General features: G+C 45.7%; 2 protein-coding genes across 2 annotated transcripts; one reads left to right on the top strand and one right to left on the bottom strand.

Annotated features, from left to right (window-relative positions):
* The first annotated feature begins 243 nt into the window (after nt 1-243).
* Nucleotides 244-5,440, top strand: LOC119336903 (glycerophosphodiester phosphodiesterase GDPDL4-like). Its single transcript, XM_037608988.1, has 9 exons — nt 244-487; nt 924-1,229; nt 1,475-1,587; nt 1,683-2,181; nt 2,923-2,961; nt 3,062-3,352; nt 3,500-3,639; nt 4,096-4,582; nt 4,772-5,440. The coding sequence occupies exons 1-9, from the start codon at nt 343-345 to the stop codon at nt 5,068-5,070; spliced, it is 2,319 nt and encodes a 772-aa protein (XP_037464885.1). The 5' UTR covers nt 244-342; the 3' UTR covers nt 5,071-5,440.
* Nucleotides 5,441-7,828: 2,388 nt separating this feature from the next.
* LOC119337003 (E3 ubiquitin-protein ligase UPL5-like) lies at nt 7,829-13,421 on the bottom strand. The gene is made up of 4 exons (XM_037609100.1): nt 13,136-13,421; nt 9,864-11,854; nt 9,139-9,731; nt 7,829-8,260 (listed from the first exon to the last, which is right to left on the bottom strand). The coding sequence occupies exons 2-4, from the start codon at nt 11,143-11,145 to the stop codon at nt 7,988-7,990; spliced, it is 2,148 nt and encodes a 715-aa protein (XP_037464997.1). The 5' UTR covers nt 11,146-11,854; nt 13,136-13,421; the 3' UTR covers nt 7,829-7,987.
* Between the last annotated feature and the right edge of the window lie 1,308 nt (nt 13,422-14,729).

Here is a 14,729-nt window from a genome sequence, read left to right as displayed (position 1 = left end):
TAAAAAAAGACGGAAAAAGGCGAGAACGGCCGCAGAATATCGCGCCGCCGGTAGTGGTGGTGGAGTAAACGCCAGGCGGGTCGCGAGCTTCAAGCACGCGGGCTCACGGACGTGTCACTGCAGCGTGGCCCCAGCCGCGAGCCCGCTGTCATTCATTGACTGACAGAAGGAGACAGAACCGCAAGTGGCGCCCGTGCTCCATATATGCGCTCCGCCTCTGCCTGAGCACCAGAGCATTTCCAGTGCTCTGCTCCTCCGAGCTCGCTCTCTCTCTCTCTCTCTCTCTCTCTCTCTCTCTCTTCTCCCGCCCGTGTCCGCGTCCTCTGCGGGAAGCTTGCAGGCATGAGGAGCGGCAGAGTCCCTGGACGAGGAGGCGGTGACGGTCGTGGTGGAGAGACCGCCGCCCTCCTGTGCGGCCTCCTGCTCTTGCTCGGCGCCGCCGACGCGCAGGGCATCCGGCGCCCCTCTTCCTACAAAACCTTACGAGGTAACACCCCCGACCATCCCTTCTCCAGGTTGCTGGACGCGCGCGCTCCTCTCTGCTCCGTCTCGTGTTCGTGTGTTTGGTCCTGATGAGGGAGAGGCGTGTGAGCTTCTAGCGGGACTGCGCGCAAACTGATGAGTGCACATCGAATCTCCCCTGAAATCCTACAGCCAGTGGGTGTAGTCGCCTCCATGGTTCTCCTCCTGGAAACAAAAGCAAAAAGATTGCAGAAGGTTGACTGAGAATCCTACCGAGTTAATTAGTTAGTGGTGTTATCTTTCTTTCAAAAAGGAGGTTGAACATCTTTATTAAAGTTGATGATGTAAGGAAGCGAGGTCAAATACATCCAAAATTTGAGTTTGAATAAATAAATAAAGTTAAGGGATGATTCTGAGCAAATATTCAAGAGTTTGAATAACCGTGACTAACTGTTGTGCAGGTGATGCTCCCCTTGTGATCGCCAAAGGTGGATTTTCAGGAGTATTTCCTGATTCCAGTTATGGCGCGTTTTCTTTCGCATTGCTTGCTAGTGCACCTGATACAAGTCTGTGGTGTGATGTGCAACTCACAAAGGATGGTGTTGGAATTTGCCTTCGGGATATAAATATGTCAAACTGCACCAATGCTGCACAAGTCTACCCTGCGAAAAATAAAAAAGAGGCAAAATATGTTATCGATGGCGTGCCAAAAACTGGATACTTCTCTCTGGACTTCACCTTGTCTGAGATTCAAACGACAATTTCTTGTGAGTACCACTTTCAGCTTTCTATTAAAGCATACCATCTGTACATCTCAGTTACACTCGCATGCCTTTCCTCTGGCTCTTTCCTTGTTTTACACAGACATTATACAGTATGTTTTATATCACTTCTCTGCTCTTCTTTTCTTCAGATTACATGCTTTTCATCGCTCCAGTTTCTTAAAAAAGGCTTGACCTGATGATAAATTTGTAGCTATTCTTCTTACCTGATTATCCAATCTTTTGTGCAGTAACACAGGGGATTTATTCTCGCACTGAAAGGTTTGATACCATGTATTATATCCTTTCCGTGACAGACTTTCAGTCCAATGTCAAGCCGCCTTCTGTTTGGTTGAATGTTCAGGTTAAATTTACCCTTCTTGCAATTTTGCCTTTATCTGCTACTGTTCCTACTTCTTTTGTCGAATCCCTTAAAATCTAACTTGTTCATATGTGCAGCGTGACATATTCTATAAGCAACATGGTTTGAACATGAGAAGCTACATAGTTTCCATCCTAAAGAGTGTCCCTGTCAAGTATATTTCATCACCTGAGTTGGGTTTCCTCAAAAGTATATCTAAAAGAGTTGGCGGCAGAACAAAGCTTGTGTTTCGCTTTCCTGATAACTTTCTCTCCGATCCTTCTACAAACCAAACTTACAGCTCACTGTCGAAGAACCTAACATTTATTAAGACCATTGCTTCTGGTATCATGGTCCCCAAGACCTACATCTGGCCAGTGACGAATGATAACTATCTGGAGCCTCCAACATCTTTTGTCCGAGATGCCCACAGTGCAGGGCTAGAAATATATGCATCTGACTTCGCAAATGATAGAATTATTCCCTATAACTACAGTTATGATCCCTTGCAAGAATACCTATCATTTATAAGTGATGGCGGCTTCTCTGTGGATGGTGTATTAACAGACTACCCTATTACTGCATCCGAGGCTATTGGTACGTCACTTCTTTTTACACAGAGTACCTATGAAATCATTGAGTACAATGCTGTTTCGACTTTCTGCTTCACCATGTTTTCTTTTCTTTAGCCTGAAATAAGATCTTAACCTGGAAGCTTGCTATCCATGTGCCAGAACCATGAGTTGGTTGTGAGATCTTATGGGTTTCACCTCTAGCCTACCCCAACTTATTTGGGACCAAAGGCTTTGTTGTTGTTGAACCTGAAATAAGATCTTAACATATAGGAATAACTCTGTAAATATACAACGACAATAATGTGATACCTGCGCAATTGCATCTTTTATCATGCCATTTTATACATGCATTACATTTTATTTCTACATCTATAAATGATTGAAAGATTTTTCTAACTTATTTACCTGGCTGGAGACAAGTTAACTTTATGCCTTTTTACATTTAAGTTTGCTTGTGAATCACTCTCTTTTATCTTTTGAACTTGTGATCTCTAATTAAGGAGATGCACTAGATTACGATCGTTCCCCTATTGAGCACATTTCTCTTTAACACATTACATCCTCATTAAACTTGCCTTCCCTAAGCTATCCAACTTTAGACCTTCAGCCGATGAGCTGAAAGATTGGACTTTGTACAAATGTAACATGCATCAAATAATTAAAGTGATGTTTAAGAAAATGCAGAACACTTATTGATTGTATAAATATATGAGCAATATAGTTTTCTTCCGTTGCTAATTCATTTGAATTTTCTACCCTTCAGGCTGTTTTGCTGACTTGAATGCAAGTAAGGCGGATCATGGTATGTATATCTGGGCGTAAATCCTAGTACTGCTGCCAGCCATGATGCTTGGATGCGTAAAAGTTCAACTCTGTTTAATTGTTCCAGTGTTTCTCTGCAGGGAAACCTTTAATCATTTCACATAATGGTGCCAGTGGAGACTACCCAGATTGTACTGATCTTGCCTACCAGAATGCAATTAAGGATGGTGCTGACGTGATTGACTGTGTCCTTCAAGTGACAAAAGATCGAGTTCTTATTTGCATGAGTTCCATCAACCTGCTCGAGACCACCAATGTTCAGATGACACCTTTCAGTTCCCGTACATCTGTCATTCCTGAAGTTCGGGGTACACCAGGGATTTTTACATTCAACCTTACTTGGAATGACATTAGCGATAGTTCTTTGAAACGTGAGTTCCTTCATCACAGCATGGAGATGATTTTCTTAATGTTGTTTTCTGTGGAAGTTGATGGTTAACAGCTGAGAAGTATGTGGATGGCATAAAAACAAAAAAATAAATTCTTGTAGTGTCCTCATACCTACCTTTTTTCTGCAGCCAAGATATCTAGCCCATTGAGTACCTACTATCTTGTAAGAAACCCGAGATACACAAATAATGGGAAGTTTGTCAAGTTCTCGGACTTTCTGGAATTTGGAAAGGATCAGGATTTGTCTGGCATCATGATCATTATCGAGGTGATACTTCCGCTTGAAGTAACTTCAATTTTAATCCCTTAGGTTATGCCTACTAGCCAATTTACTAATTTGACTCTCTTTTATTCAAAAATGAGAGTTCTAGTTTAAGGAACATAATATATTTACTTATTTGTCTTTTCCTTAGTTGTATAATTTATTTAACTGATGTCATGACCATGTATTCTCTTATCGGCAAGGAATATGATAATCATGAAATGTACCGAACACGCAAAACGTCGGCAAATAGCACATACAGATATAATGTGTAATTCTATCTATTATTATGTCTGCAGTAATCAGTACCGTGTTCTTGGCTAGGTTATTACTGAAAGCTCATATTTGTCACACAAGCGTTACCATATGAATATTTAGTCCTTAGAAGTCAAACTTCTTGCAATTTTCTTAAGCTTTAATCAGTGGAGTCCCTATTTGATCAACATGTCTTCTGTGCTGCAGAATGCCGCATTTATGGCGAAGTCATTAGGATTTGATGTTCTCGAGTCCCTAACCACTGCCTTAAATGATGCTGGCTATAATAATCAAACTACCAAGGAAGTCATGATCCAGTCAACAGATAGTGCTGTTCTTGTGAAATTGAAGCAGCAGAAAGCAAAATACAAGCTTGTTTACACTCTCCCGTCAGGCATTGGGTCTGCTTCTGTTTCCTCACTAACAGATGTTAAGGAGTTTGCTGAGGCTGTAGTTGTCGACAGGAGTTCTTTCTTTGCACAAAGTGTGCATTTTATCATCAACCACACCAGCCTTTTGACAGATCTGCAGTCCGCAGGACTAACGGTATACGCGCAGGTGTTCCGCAACGAGTTTGTATCACAACCTTGGGACTTCTTCGGAGATGAAACAGTGGAAATTAATAGCTATGCCCAGTCGCTTAAAGTCGATGGCTTAATCACTGACTTCCCCAAGACAGTGAGGAGATACAAGAGTAAGTTACCTTTGCGATCTTTCATTCGTGTTTTGCTGCTTGTGTTGTTTAGACTAATTTGTAGTATTAACGGCTGTGGTGCCCCTGCCGAACCATTTCGGGCATTCATATAGCTAACAGCAATAAGAAACTCTCTTTTTTCTTTTGGATAAGTGACAGTATTTGACCTTTGCTACATTGTATTGGCAGGGAATTCTTGTACGGGTTTGGGAAATGACGTGCCCTCCTACATGGGGAACGTTACTGTCGGTGGCCTGGCGCAACTACTCAAGAATCAAGCCGCTCCTCAGGCCCAGCCGCCATCTGTGGCACCAATGCCAAAATTGGACGCATCAAGCGTGCAGCAGCCGCCATTCCCCCCTGTCGCGCCCAAGAATGCACCTTTTGGTGCCGGCCCACCTCCTGGTTCATCGCCTTCTGCTGCTCACAAGACGGCTGTAAGCACCTGCATTCTGCTGGTAGTGGCATGTGCAACTCTTCTGCTTTGAGCATCAAGCCATGAGGCTGTGTGCTAGTAGGTTAAGTTACCGGAGGGACCGTTAGACTTGCGCAAGCTATCATCTTGCTATTTTGTGCTATACACACACACACACACACACACACACACACACACACACACACACACACACACACACATATCTGGCGTTCGTTTCTGTAGCTATTCCGGCACATTGGTGTATTTGATCTATCAACTAAACTGAAAAGGTTCGGTTTATCACTCTAGCAAGCACAAGTGCTCGATATTTCATACAGTACTACATTGCTGAGTGGTGATCGGCGGGAAGATGTTGTCTTACCATTGTTGTGTATAAAAGAACTGTACTTGTTAGCTGAAAAGAATGTGTTGCGCTGTGAAAATTGAGGAAGAGTGCATATTTCTAGGTTCAGCCATTCAGGTGTAAGACCTCGGCAGTGTTAAATAAGTCTGGTGTCTTATTTTTTGGCCGAAGAAACATGTGTGCAGGACCAAGACAAGTGCAGGCAGCAATCTGATTATTCGGCGTTAGTATGTAAAATCAGCATGAGATCCCTGGAGAAAACCAGCCAGGATTGCGCAGGACACAAGCGAAAGCCGAACAAAATATTCAGATAAAATCGCCAGATATCTGTGTCACCTACAAACCATTAAGTTCGGGCGAAGCGTCTCAAAACAACTTACCTTTTTCTCCGAAAAAAAGGAGGCTGTACCCGATTATCTCATCGTCCTAGCATGATATTCTCTCGGTTATAAGATCCAGCGGAACAAACTCTCCAAAGATGAGACCGCCGGAATCTTGGATTTCACCCAAGCCAACGCCCTGAGAGATCATCTGCAGCCGGCTCCTCGTCATGCCGAAAGAGGTTCAGCAGGGCAGGTTTGAGGTTGTCCGCCTGTCCGTACAGGGAGACAGAGAGATGGTCATGAGTCTCAGGTGATTCCCTGGCCATGAGCAGACCGGCGTCTTCGCCGCCAAACGGCAGATACTCCACCGAGGGTCCGAGGCCCAGAAGAGCAGACGTCTCTGCTCCTCAGCCGTCATGCTCGGCCTGTCCTGCAGATCGTGGTTGTGCAATTAGCGCCATGCCTAGATCTAGCACCGGTCACGAAGGTGCGGTGGAGCGACCTTCCTCTCAGGTAAACTTCGCTTCATTGTGTTTATTTTTGTCTTTTTGACGGCAACCAGCAGATTTTCTCCCGCATTTGTCCGTGGTCCCGTGGACAAGGGGACTAGTCCGCGGACACGTGGTCCCGTGGACAAGGGACCAGTCCGCGGACACGAATGCGGAAGGACGACATCCAACTCTAGCCGCATACATTTTGACTGTAACTTGAATCAAACAGGCGAAACTCGTTCAAACACGGTCGAATTTTATATAAATATGACGGATTTCATACAAACACGACGAATTTTCATTACATTTCAAACATCTAGAACAAAAAAAAAAGACCCGAACATAAACCTATCCCGCGGCGGCGGCGCCCCGCATCCAAGCCCGTGTCGTCCTACATCCGCCGTCTCCATAAGCACCGGCGATGAGACTGATGAAGTGAAGGTGCGGTCTCTCGCAAGGAAGAGTAGAACACAGGAGACGGACTGGCTCACATGGGACACAAACACAAGGCACCGCCGCCTCCCGTGGCCTACTCATCATCGGAGGATCAAGGCCATGCCCATATCTAGCACCGGCGACGAAGGTGCGGTGCAGCGACCTTCCTCTCATGTAAACTTCGCTTCATTGGGTTTTTATTTTTGTTTTTTGGCTAGTTTATCAGGCTTGCCGCCTGGTAACTTCGCTTCATTGCGTTGATAAGTGGTAGTGACAACTTATGTGACTTTGTTTTGGTGGTGTTTTCGTGAGCTGTAAGTGCGACCTTAATGTATCTATCAATGATGGTGTTTTTACATTGTTCCCTTATTGATGTCATTGTTCGGAGTTATGTCGAACTTGATTTTCAAGGCGAAAATCCATGATCTGGCCTAGGTAGGCAAATAGATCTGTTGTGGAAACCGGTCTCATTTTTCGTAAAAAGGATCAGATCGATTACGAAGATTCACTGAAAGTACAAAACATCTCAAACATAATAAAATTTACATCGAGGTCCATGCACCACAGAACGACCATTGCCGCCGCCAGAACGCGCCGTCGACGCGCCGTTGTCGCCGCTCCCATACCAGAGCCGCCCTGACCTTGTCGATGATAGCGAGGAAGTCTCCGTTCACGTGCCCCTAAGGACCAGCGTCCCGGAGCCGCATTCATCGTTGTTGAATCCTTGAATCGACGTGAAGAACCTGACACCAAATCTCGCCGTTGCTTACGCACGAGAAACTCTAACCTTGCCACTCCGAGGAGCTGGCAGGAATCCACGCTAGAGTTCTGTCTAATCCGTCGCTATGAACTAACTTGAGAAGGATCGAAGCTCGAAAGACTGACTCGAAGAAGAAGCATCGTCATCCGTCCGAGCGCCGCACCTGGGAGAACTAAAACCGTACCTATCTAAGCCGTGGCGATAGGAATATCCTCCCGGCCATCGGCCGCAGGAGTGGCAGACGGAGGGGAGGCGAATCCACGGGTTCGCCGACAGAAACCAAGGGGAGGAAGGCTTTCCCTAGTCGTGTTGCGAGAGGGGAAAGAAAAAGCTATAGGAACTTCTCAAGTTACATCTATTGCGGAAACCGACTAGTTGATGCGTGCCACACAGACTTGAGAGCCAGAAACTGTCGTTCCAAATGCTCACAAAAGTAGAAGGGGGTAAAACTGACACACTTTTCCTAAATGGGATATACCGAATGAAATTATACTAAAGGGATGAGTAATGTCACAACTGTCAATTTAGGGGAAAAACAAAAATTCACTCTTAATTTAGTCTGCAAATGCATGTGAACACCTTTTGAGTTCTTTCCCGGAGAAGATCATCACCGAAGATCATATCTCACCAAAGCTGTTGCTCACATGCTCCTGGGTGATCTTCTGTAGCCGGCTCAACATCATGGCGAAGGAGGTATACATTGGTAGGTTCAGTTGGTAAATGCAGGTGGACGATGAAGGGAGATGCTCCGAGATCTTCGATGATGCTTTTGATATGACTAGACCACTGCCAAGGTCTAGCCCGCGGAAACCGTCAAATGGCAGATACTCGACGGAGGTCCAGAAGAAGAGCAATCGTCGTTGCTCTTCAACCATCATGCTTGTCACGGCCTGTGTGGTAAAAATATGAGGTGACTCTTACTAGTTGCAAAGAACATAATATGCAGATTTAAGAGTGAGTGAAATCTTGCCTTATCTGAGAACAACATATCCAAAAAGAACTGAGTTTCTTATTGGAACTGTATTCCAACAAAAATAAAGTAGTTGCACATTTTAAAATTTGGGAGCGGGTGGGCGCTAGCCGCCTAAAAATTTGCAAAGGGTCAGTCGATTTCACCCCTATTATCTCAACTGTTGGTTAAAGATCCAACAGACAATACTTCATCTTCAACCTCGATCCGGTACGCAATGTTTCTCTTCTTCTTCTCTCCGTCACCGACCCAACCTAGGCCTAACCGCATGCCTCCGTCGGCGGTGCTGTAGGGATTGCTTGGCTGCCCTGCCCTTCCTTCGACCTCCTCCCACCGCCGGGCTTGCCACCACCCTCGGCTGTCCCTCTAAACCGGCAAACCACCTGAAATTTCCAGGCAAACTTGCACCCCCGCGCCCCTAAGATACACACTAAGGCTGCTGCTTCCCCGGCGAACCTGTATCCCCCGGACCCCTAAGATAGACACCGAAGTTGCTGCTTCCTTGACAAATTTGCACCCCTGATACCCCCTAATATAGACAAGATGAAACCTGTTGTCGGTGGTCTCGGTGCTTCGTGTGCCTCCTGCTTCCTTTCCAACAGAAATCGATGACACAAATTTCATTTTCACACGAATGGTGTTGCTGTTAAAATTTATTACAACTTGGTATGATGTAAAAAAGAATTATTCTCATGCGACCTAGAAATGTGAGGATTTCAATTAGTATAAAATTTGCACTAGAACATGGTAGTAAAATCTAGAGCAACGAAATAAAGTAAGATTGGAGGGATCATATACCTCCCAGAACCAGTTGATCTGATCATCTTGTTGGGTGTACCCCCCATCATATCTGGTATATTCTTTCCATTCCTGCACAACAATGGTGCCGATGCGCCCGCCCAGCATACTGTCAAGATCTTCCAAATGCAAGCTCAGGAAGAAAAGTTTCCGTAACTCCGGCTTTACGAGCATGTAGGAAAACCCCTTAGCGAAATGAGTTAGTTGTTCTTTGGTGCTGGCCATGAAGAGACTTTGGATCAGCAGATCGATGTACTGGCCTCTGTTCTTGCTATCGACAGCGATATCTCTCCCTCCCGGAAGGAGATCGATGACATCCCCTGAGCCAAATACCCCAACTTCCCACGCAAATGTGAGACCCAGCGCGTCTGAATCGACGAGATCAGGATCCATCTCTAGGATTGTCTTGCAGCTTGCATGCGTGCTTGGGTCTGCGTCTGCAACGTCGTCCAGGGTGAGAGGCCTCCCGGCTAGCTGAAAGAAGAGCGTCCGGTCAAACCGAACCCCCACCGGGACGTTGTGCATCAGGGCCAGTCCGATCATCCGTCCCGCAAAATCGTAGTACTTCAGTTGCAGTGGATCCGCTCCAGATGCTGCTTCCAGCCGGAATGAACGATTGAATAGATCAGTCACGAAAAATGGCATTTGATTTGATATGAACATGATTTTGAATGCATTTTGCAGATACTGAAGGAAGTAAAGAAAATTAAACAGGATGTTGTCACCTCGATTCAGGAAGAACCTTCGCCGGTCACGCGGACAGGGCGAGAAGAGGCCGTGCCGCGGGTCAAACAGCGCGTGGCACACCAGGGAGATCCACTCCCTTGCTACCCCCTCGCCAATGGCCTCCTCGTCCAGGAACTCCACGAACAGGCGACCATGGAGCACGTGGCTCGCCGCCTCGGAGACATATCTGAGGGAGTCGGTCAGCAGCTGCGACCGATCAATGAGCATCTCGAGCGCATGAGGCTCATCGTCAAACAGCATGAGCGCCGACGACGTTGCGTCCATTTCCGGCAGCATCGCTCTGGCGAAATGCATCCGCACCTCGAACCCGAGGAGGTCCTTGTGCTTGACGACAATCCGGCCGATGTCCTTGCACCGGCTCCTGTCGGCGCTGGTGCCGAGCACGAGCGCATTCAGGTACCCCGCGTGCGCCGTGCAGGTGGCCCAGATGGCGCCGGCGAAGTGGCGGTCCGTCACAGACCACATATCCAGTTGGCCGAGCACCACCCAGATGCTGTCAACCATATCCTGCTGGTGCTGCTCCAAGGTCGCCAAACCCGGCAAGATGTTGTGAGTCGCGTCCTGCTGGTGTTGCTCCTTGGTCGCCAAACTCGACCTCGGCGAGGCTCCCTCCAACCTCGTCATGAATGCGTCGACCGAAATCAGCAGGTACATCGCCGTCCGGGACAGCACCGCTCCCACAGGACCGTCCGTGCGTTGCGCGTAAACCTCCCGGCGCCGGAAGTAGCACATCAGTGCAAAGAATACTCTGAACACAAAGAGCTTGTCATCCGGGGCCGCCCACCCTGCTGCCATGTAGCGAATGATCACCTCCGTCGCGTCTTTGGCAATTGGTATTAACTGCTCGATCAACCACTCTTGAGGCATCTTCGGCATGCGTAGCGACGGCGTCCGCTCGAACAAAGAGAGCACTGCCGCCAGCCTGTGCCTGCACTTCTCGTAGAGCTGGTCGCTTCTGCCTTTGCCGGAGGCGGCGGGTATCAACCGACACAACTCCAACCAGAGTGGGAGAAAGCTCACCTCAAGGCGAGGTAGTATGCCGCTTATCTCCGGATACAGGAGGCAGGTGATCGCCGAATTGGCTCTCAAGTGATGCGGCATAGAGCCGGAGGAGTAGAGGCGGACCAGAACCCCGATGACTCCGCTGCGGAGGAGGACGTCGAGGTACTCCACGGCCGTCCCTGCTTGTCTCTGGTTGGTGGCTTTGGCGCCGGCGAGGAACTTCTTGACGAGCAGGACGATGTCTCTGGTGTAAAGCATCTTGGTGACATGCTCAAAGTCCGTCCATGGTGAGCAGTTGGGGACACCGAGATGCCACGCCAGTGGATGAATTTGGACTTGGCCGTCGTGTATGAACCTCTTGAACAACTCGGCACTTTCGTTAGAGATGTCCGTGTCGGTTGTTGCCGCCGCGGCAATCTGAGATGCGAGGCTCCATGCGTCGGGATATCGGGTTAAGTGCAAAGTGGCGTCCCGCGGGAGGCCGAGCTCGCCGATCTTCGCCTAAAGGTGGAGGTTCCGACACTCGTGCACGGCGTGGAGGTCGCTTCTCCTCCTGGGTCCCACGTCCACGAAGCGACCGAGCACCTCCCCTAAAGTGTCCCGTGGACCCGCCACGACCACGGTCATCTTGCCGTCGATGCTCTGTACCCTGAGCCGGATGGCATCATCAGATGAGGAGTTTGACTCTCGAGAGATAGCGACGACGTCGGAATCCATGACTCGCAGGTTCCCTGACCAGTAGAATCCTGCCAACTCAAAAGCTGTCCTTTGTTGTATCTTTATATTTTACTGTTTTCTTCATTGAAGCCACTCTATTTAAATAGCTGGAGCCCACCCACATGATTTCAGCCATGCCACTCGCTTTAAGCATACGATTGAGACACAGGCGAGTCTCTCATTTCACACACGTAGTACAAGCATGCATTTAAAAGGATCAACCTCTCTCGATTTAAACCGGCTTGAAATCCTGCCAAAAAATTGATACACATATCAATTTCTGTTTCGCATTTTTAAACTTCCAGTTTTATTAACTTTGATACACATATCAATTTCTGTTTCAGTAAATTTAACAATGCTGATTTGAATTCTTTCTATCACATATTTCAATTATTTCAACAAACTAATATCACTCATTTTAGAAACTAATTTCAATAGTTTCAGCAAAACTTATTGTTTCAAAAATGTGTGTACTACAGAAACAACAAAAAATTCAATCTTTTTAGATTTCAATCATGATTTCTGTTATACCAATTACACATATAAGAAAAAATTGACACAAACAATTTCAATTTATATTACCATAACTTGTTCAATACAAATCATACTGATATAACAAATTACACATATAAGAAATACCAATCTCATATATTTCAGACAAGTAATTTCATATATTGTCACAAATAAGTGAAAATGATTATTCAAATTGGTGACATAAAAAATTTCAATTTCTTAGAAAAAAGGTGATTTTAGCTACTCCAAATTTATTTTGAATCAAAAAGAGTGAAATCCATTGTAGCTAATGTGACACAAACAATTTCAATTTATATCTCAACAACTTTTGCAATACATATCACACTGAAATAACAAAATACACACTTAGAAAATACCAATTTCAAATATTTCAGACAAGTAATTATATATTTTTTTCGCAAAAAAGTGAAACTTACTATACAAAAGAGTGACATAATTTTTTTTAATTTTAATAAGCGAAATATTTCATACACATACCAGTTTCACTATTTTTTCACTTCTAAATGAACGAAGTATATTTCAGTTATTCGAATATCATATTGCACAAAAGAATGAAACTCATTATTTCAAAGTACTGACATAAACCATTTTAAAAAAAATGAACCCACAAGTTCTCATTCACATAATGAAGAAACAACAGTTTCAGAAACAGAAACATGCATTCCAATTTCGGAAGAAAATGCATTTCAACAAAAAATACTTTCCAATACAATTCTGATTCACATCGCGGGTGTAGTTTCACAAATCTGCATTTTACATCAGATATAGCATTCGACATATCTACATATCTATTTCGATTTTGGAACAACAGTATCACATATATCACACAATCTGCTATAGATCTGCCCATCGATTTCAGTTAGACACCTTCATTTCCATCAAATATAAACAGGTGTCCATCCAGTGAAGAAGCAAGGGGGGATCTCAAAACGTGTACCATAAAACAAAAATCAGGAAGTAAACACAGAGATAAAGATATTAGGGGAGTTGTTCTTACTCGGGGGTGGACACATCTGGTCGTGGGCTTCATGACTCACCAGATCCGCTGGCGGTCATTCTTGGAGTCGCCAGATCCGGTGACAACCCTGCTCGTCGACCCGTCGTGCTAGGTGGCCGCTGTGGAGGAATAACGCCGGAGCAGGTCTCCCCAACGCCAGCGCCCACGGCAAGGCGGGGTCAGGAGGTTAGGACCGGCGGACTTTGTCGGTCCTAGAGGAGAGGTGGCGGCGATCCGTGGATGTTAGATGGTACTAGGGTTGTTCGGGCAAGGCAGGCATCACTGGCAAAATATATAGTATGGCTACTGAGTGAGAAGACCACATGATATATATTTGATGGCTCAAAATAATGGCATGTCACTAAAATAGTAAAGTTATATGTAAACATCTGGATTCCATGTACCAATATATTCCAAAAACAACAATGCTAATTTGGCATAGAAACATATGTGCTTATATATACATATGATTTTTTTTTCCAATATGGCAATACCAAAATGTTTTTCATGACTATTTTTCTTTGTTCTCTTGTTTGTTGCTCCTCTTGCCTTGTTCATTTCTAGAACTCGCGAGAATGCGACAGATCGAGTTGGAGTTAATGCACTTCAATGTGACAACAACAAAGGAGAGTCTAGAGTGGCTAGTATTCGAATGTGTGTGGAAGAGGGAGGGGTTGCTAGTGTTCAATAATAACATAGGCCCCCTCACGGGTGACAATGTTAAGACTCAGGGGAGCCTCACCATATCGAAAATCGGCCTAGCAGGCCGACATATGGCCATTAGGTTGGTATATGCCTTGGTCGTCATCTCGGCATGTGGGCTCTCTAGAAGCAGGGGTCTGGAAGACTTGGCAATCATGATAAGGAAGATGGCTGATAGTGCGAAATACAGTCAGATCCCTCGGTAGGGGTCCAAGCGCAGCTGGAAGTCTTAGATTGAAGGTCACACAAGGGGTTTATCCAGGTTTGGGCCTCAGAAGAGTAATACCCTACGTCCTGCTTGTTTGATTATTCATGATGGAGGGATACCTCGTGCGAGAAGATACCAATAGTGCAGGCGGGTCCTATACAAACTGTTTTTACCACCTTTCCACTATGGAGTTTTAAACCGTCGCCTTGCCTGTGTGTGCGATAAGTGGGTCCATCCCACATGACCTAGATATCATCGGCGGTAGTTCCTCCGGTCACACATGTGGGGCAAAAAGAGCTCGTGGCGATCAGACGAGCCATCACAAACAATTATACAGAGCAAATCGTGTGAGATGTTCTTAGCAACCCACGCAGTGAATCCCAAACAAACATTTCCGTTCGTGTGTACATCACACATAATTTTCCGCATCACATCGTCTGTGATAGAGTTGCCATGACAGATGATATTCATAATTTTATCGTTTGTGTTATTGAATGCATCACACACGATGCCTAGAAGAAACTGTATGGCATAGGTTGTCCATCACACACAGTTTTTATGTGAAAATGTTTGTGCAAGGTGGCCTATGATGTGATAGGTGGGAACCCGATGAACGAGTTTACGCCCGAGGGTGGCCCGATCTTCACGTCGTAGGATTGAATTGGGAGCGATAACTAGCTGCAA

The sequence above is a fragment of the Triticum dicoccoides genome, chromosome 7B, assembly GCF_002162155.2.
Source record: "Triticum dicoccoides isolate Atlit2015 ecotype Zavitan chromosome 7B, WEW_v2.0, whole genome shotgun sequence".
In the NCBI taxonomy this organism is placed as follows: domain Eukaryota; kingdom Viridiplantae; phylum Streptophyta; class Magnoliopsida; order Poales; family Poaceae; genus Triticum; species Triticum dicoccoides.
Note: the sequence above shows the minus strand (reverse complement) of the source record. Positions and strands in the feature narration are given on the sequence as shown.

Excerpts from the sequence above, each read along its gene's own strand:
- LOC119337003 (XM_037609100.1), bottom strand. The coding sequence starts at position 11,145 with ATGCTTTACACCAGAGACATCGTCCTGCTCGTCAAGAAGTTCCTCGCC. Across the intron at positions 9,732-9,863 it reads AAGGTTCTTCCTGAATCGAG|CATCTGGAGCGGATCCACTG; the intron begins GTGACAACATCC and ends GGCTGGAAGCAG. Across the intron at positions 8,261-9,138 it reads AGATCAACTGGTTCTGGGAG|GCCGTGACAAGCATGATGGT; the intron begins GTATATGATCCC and ends TTTACCACACAG.
- LOC119336903 (XM_037608988.1), top strand. The coding sequence starts at position 343 with ATGAGGAGCGGCAGAGTCCCTGGACGAGGAGGCGGTGACGGTCGTGGT. Across the intron at positions 1,230-1,474 it reads GATTCAAACGACAATTTCTT|TAACACAGGGGATTTATTCT; the intron begins GTGAGTACCACT and ends TCTTTTGTGCAG. Across the intron at positions 3,353-3,499 it reads TAGCGATAGTTCTTTGAAAC|CCAAGATATCTAGCCCATTG; the intron begins GTGAGTTCCTTC and ends TTTTTTCTGCAG.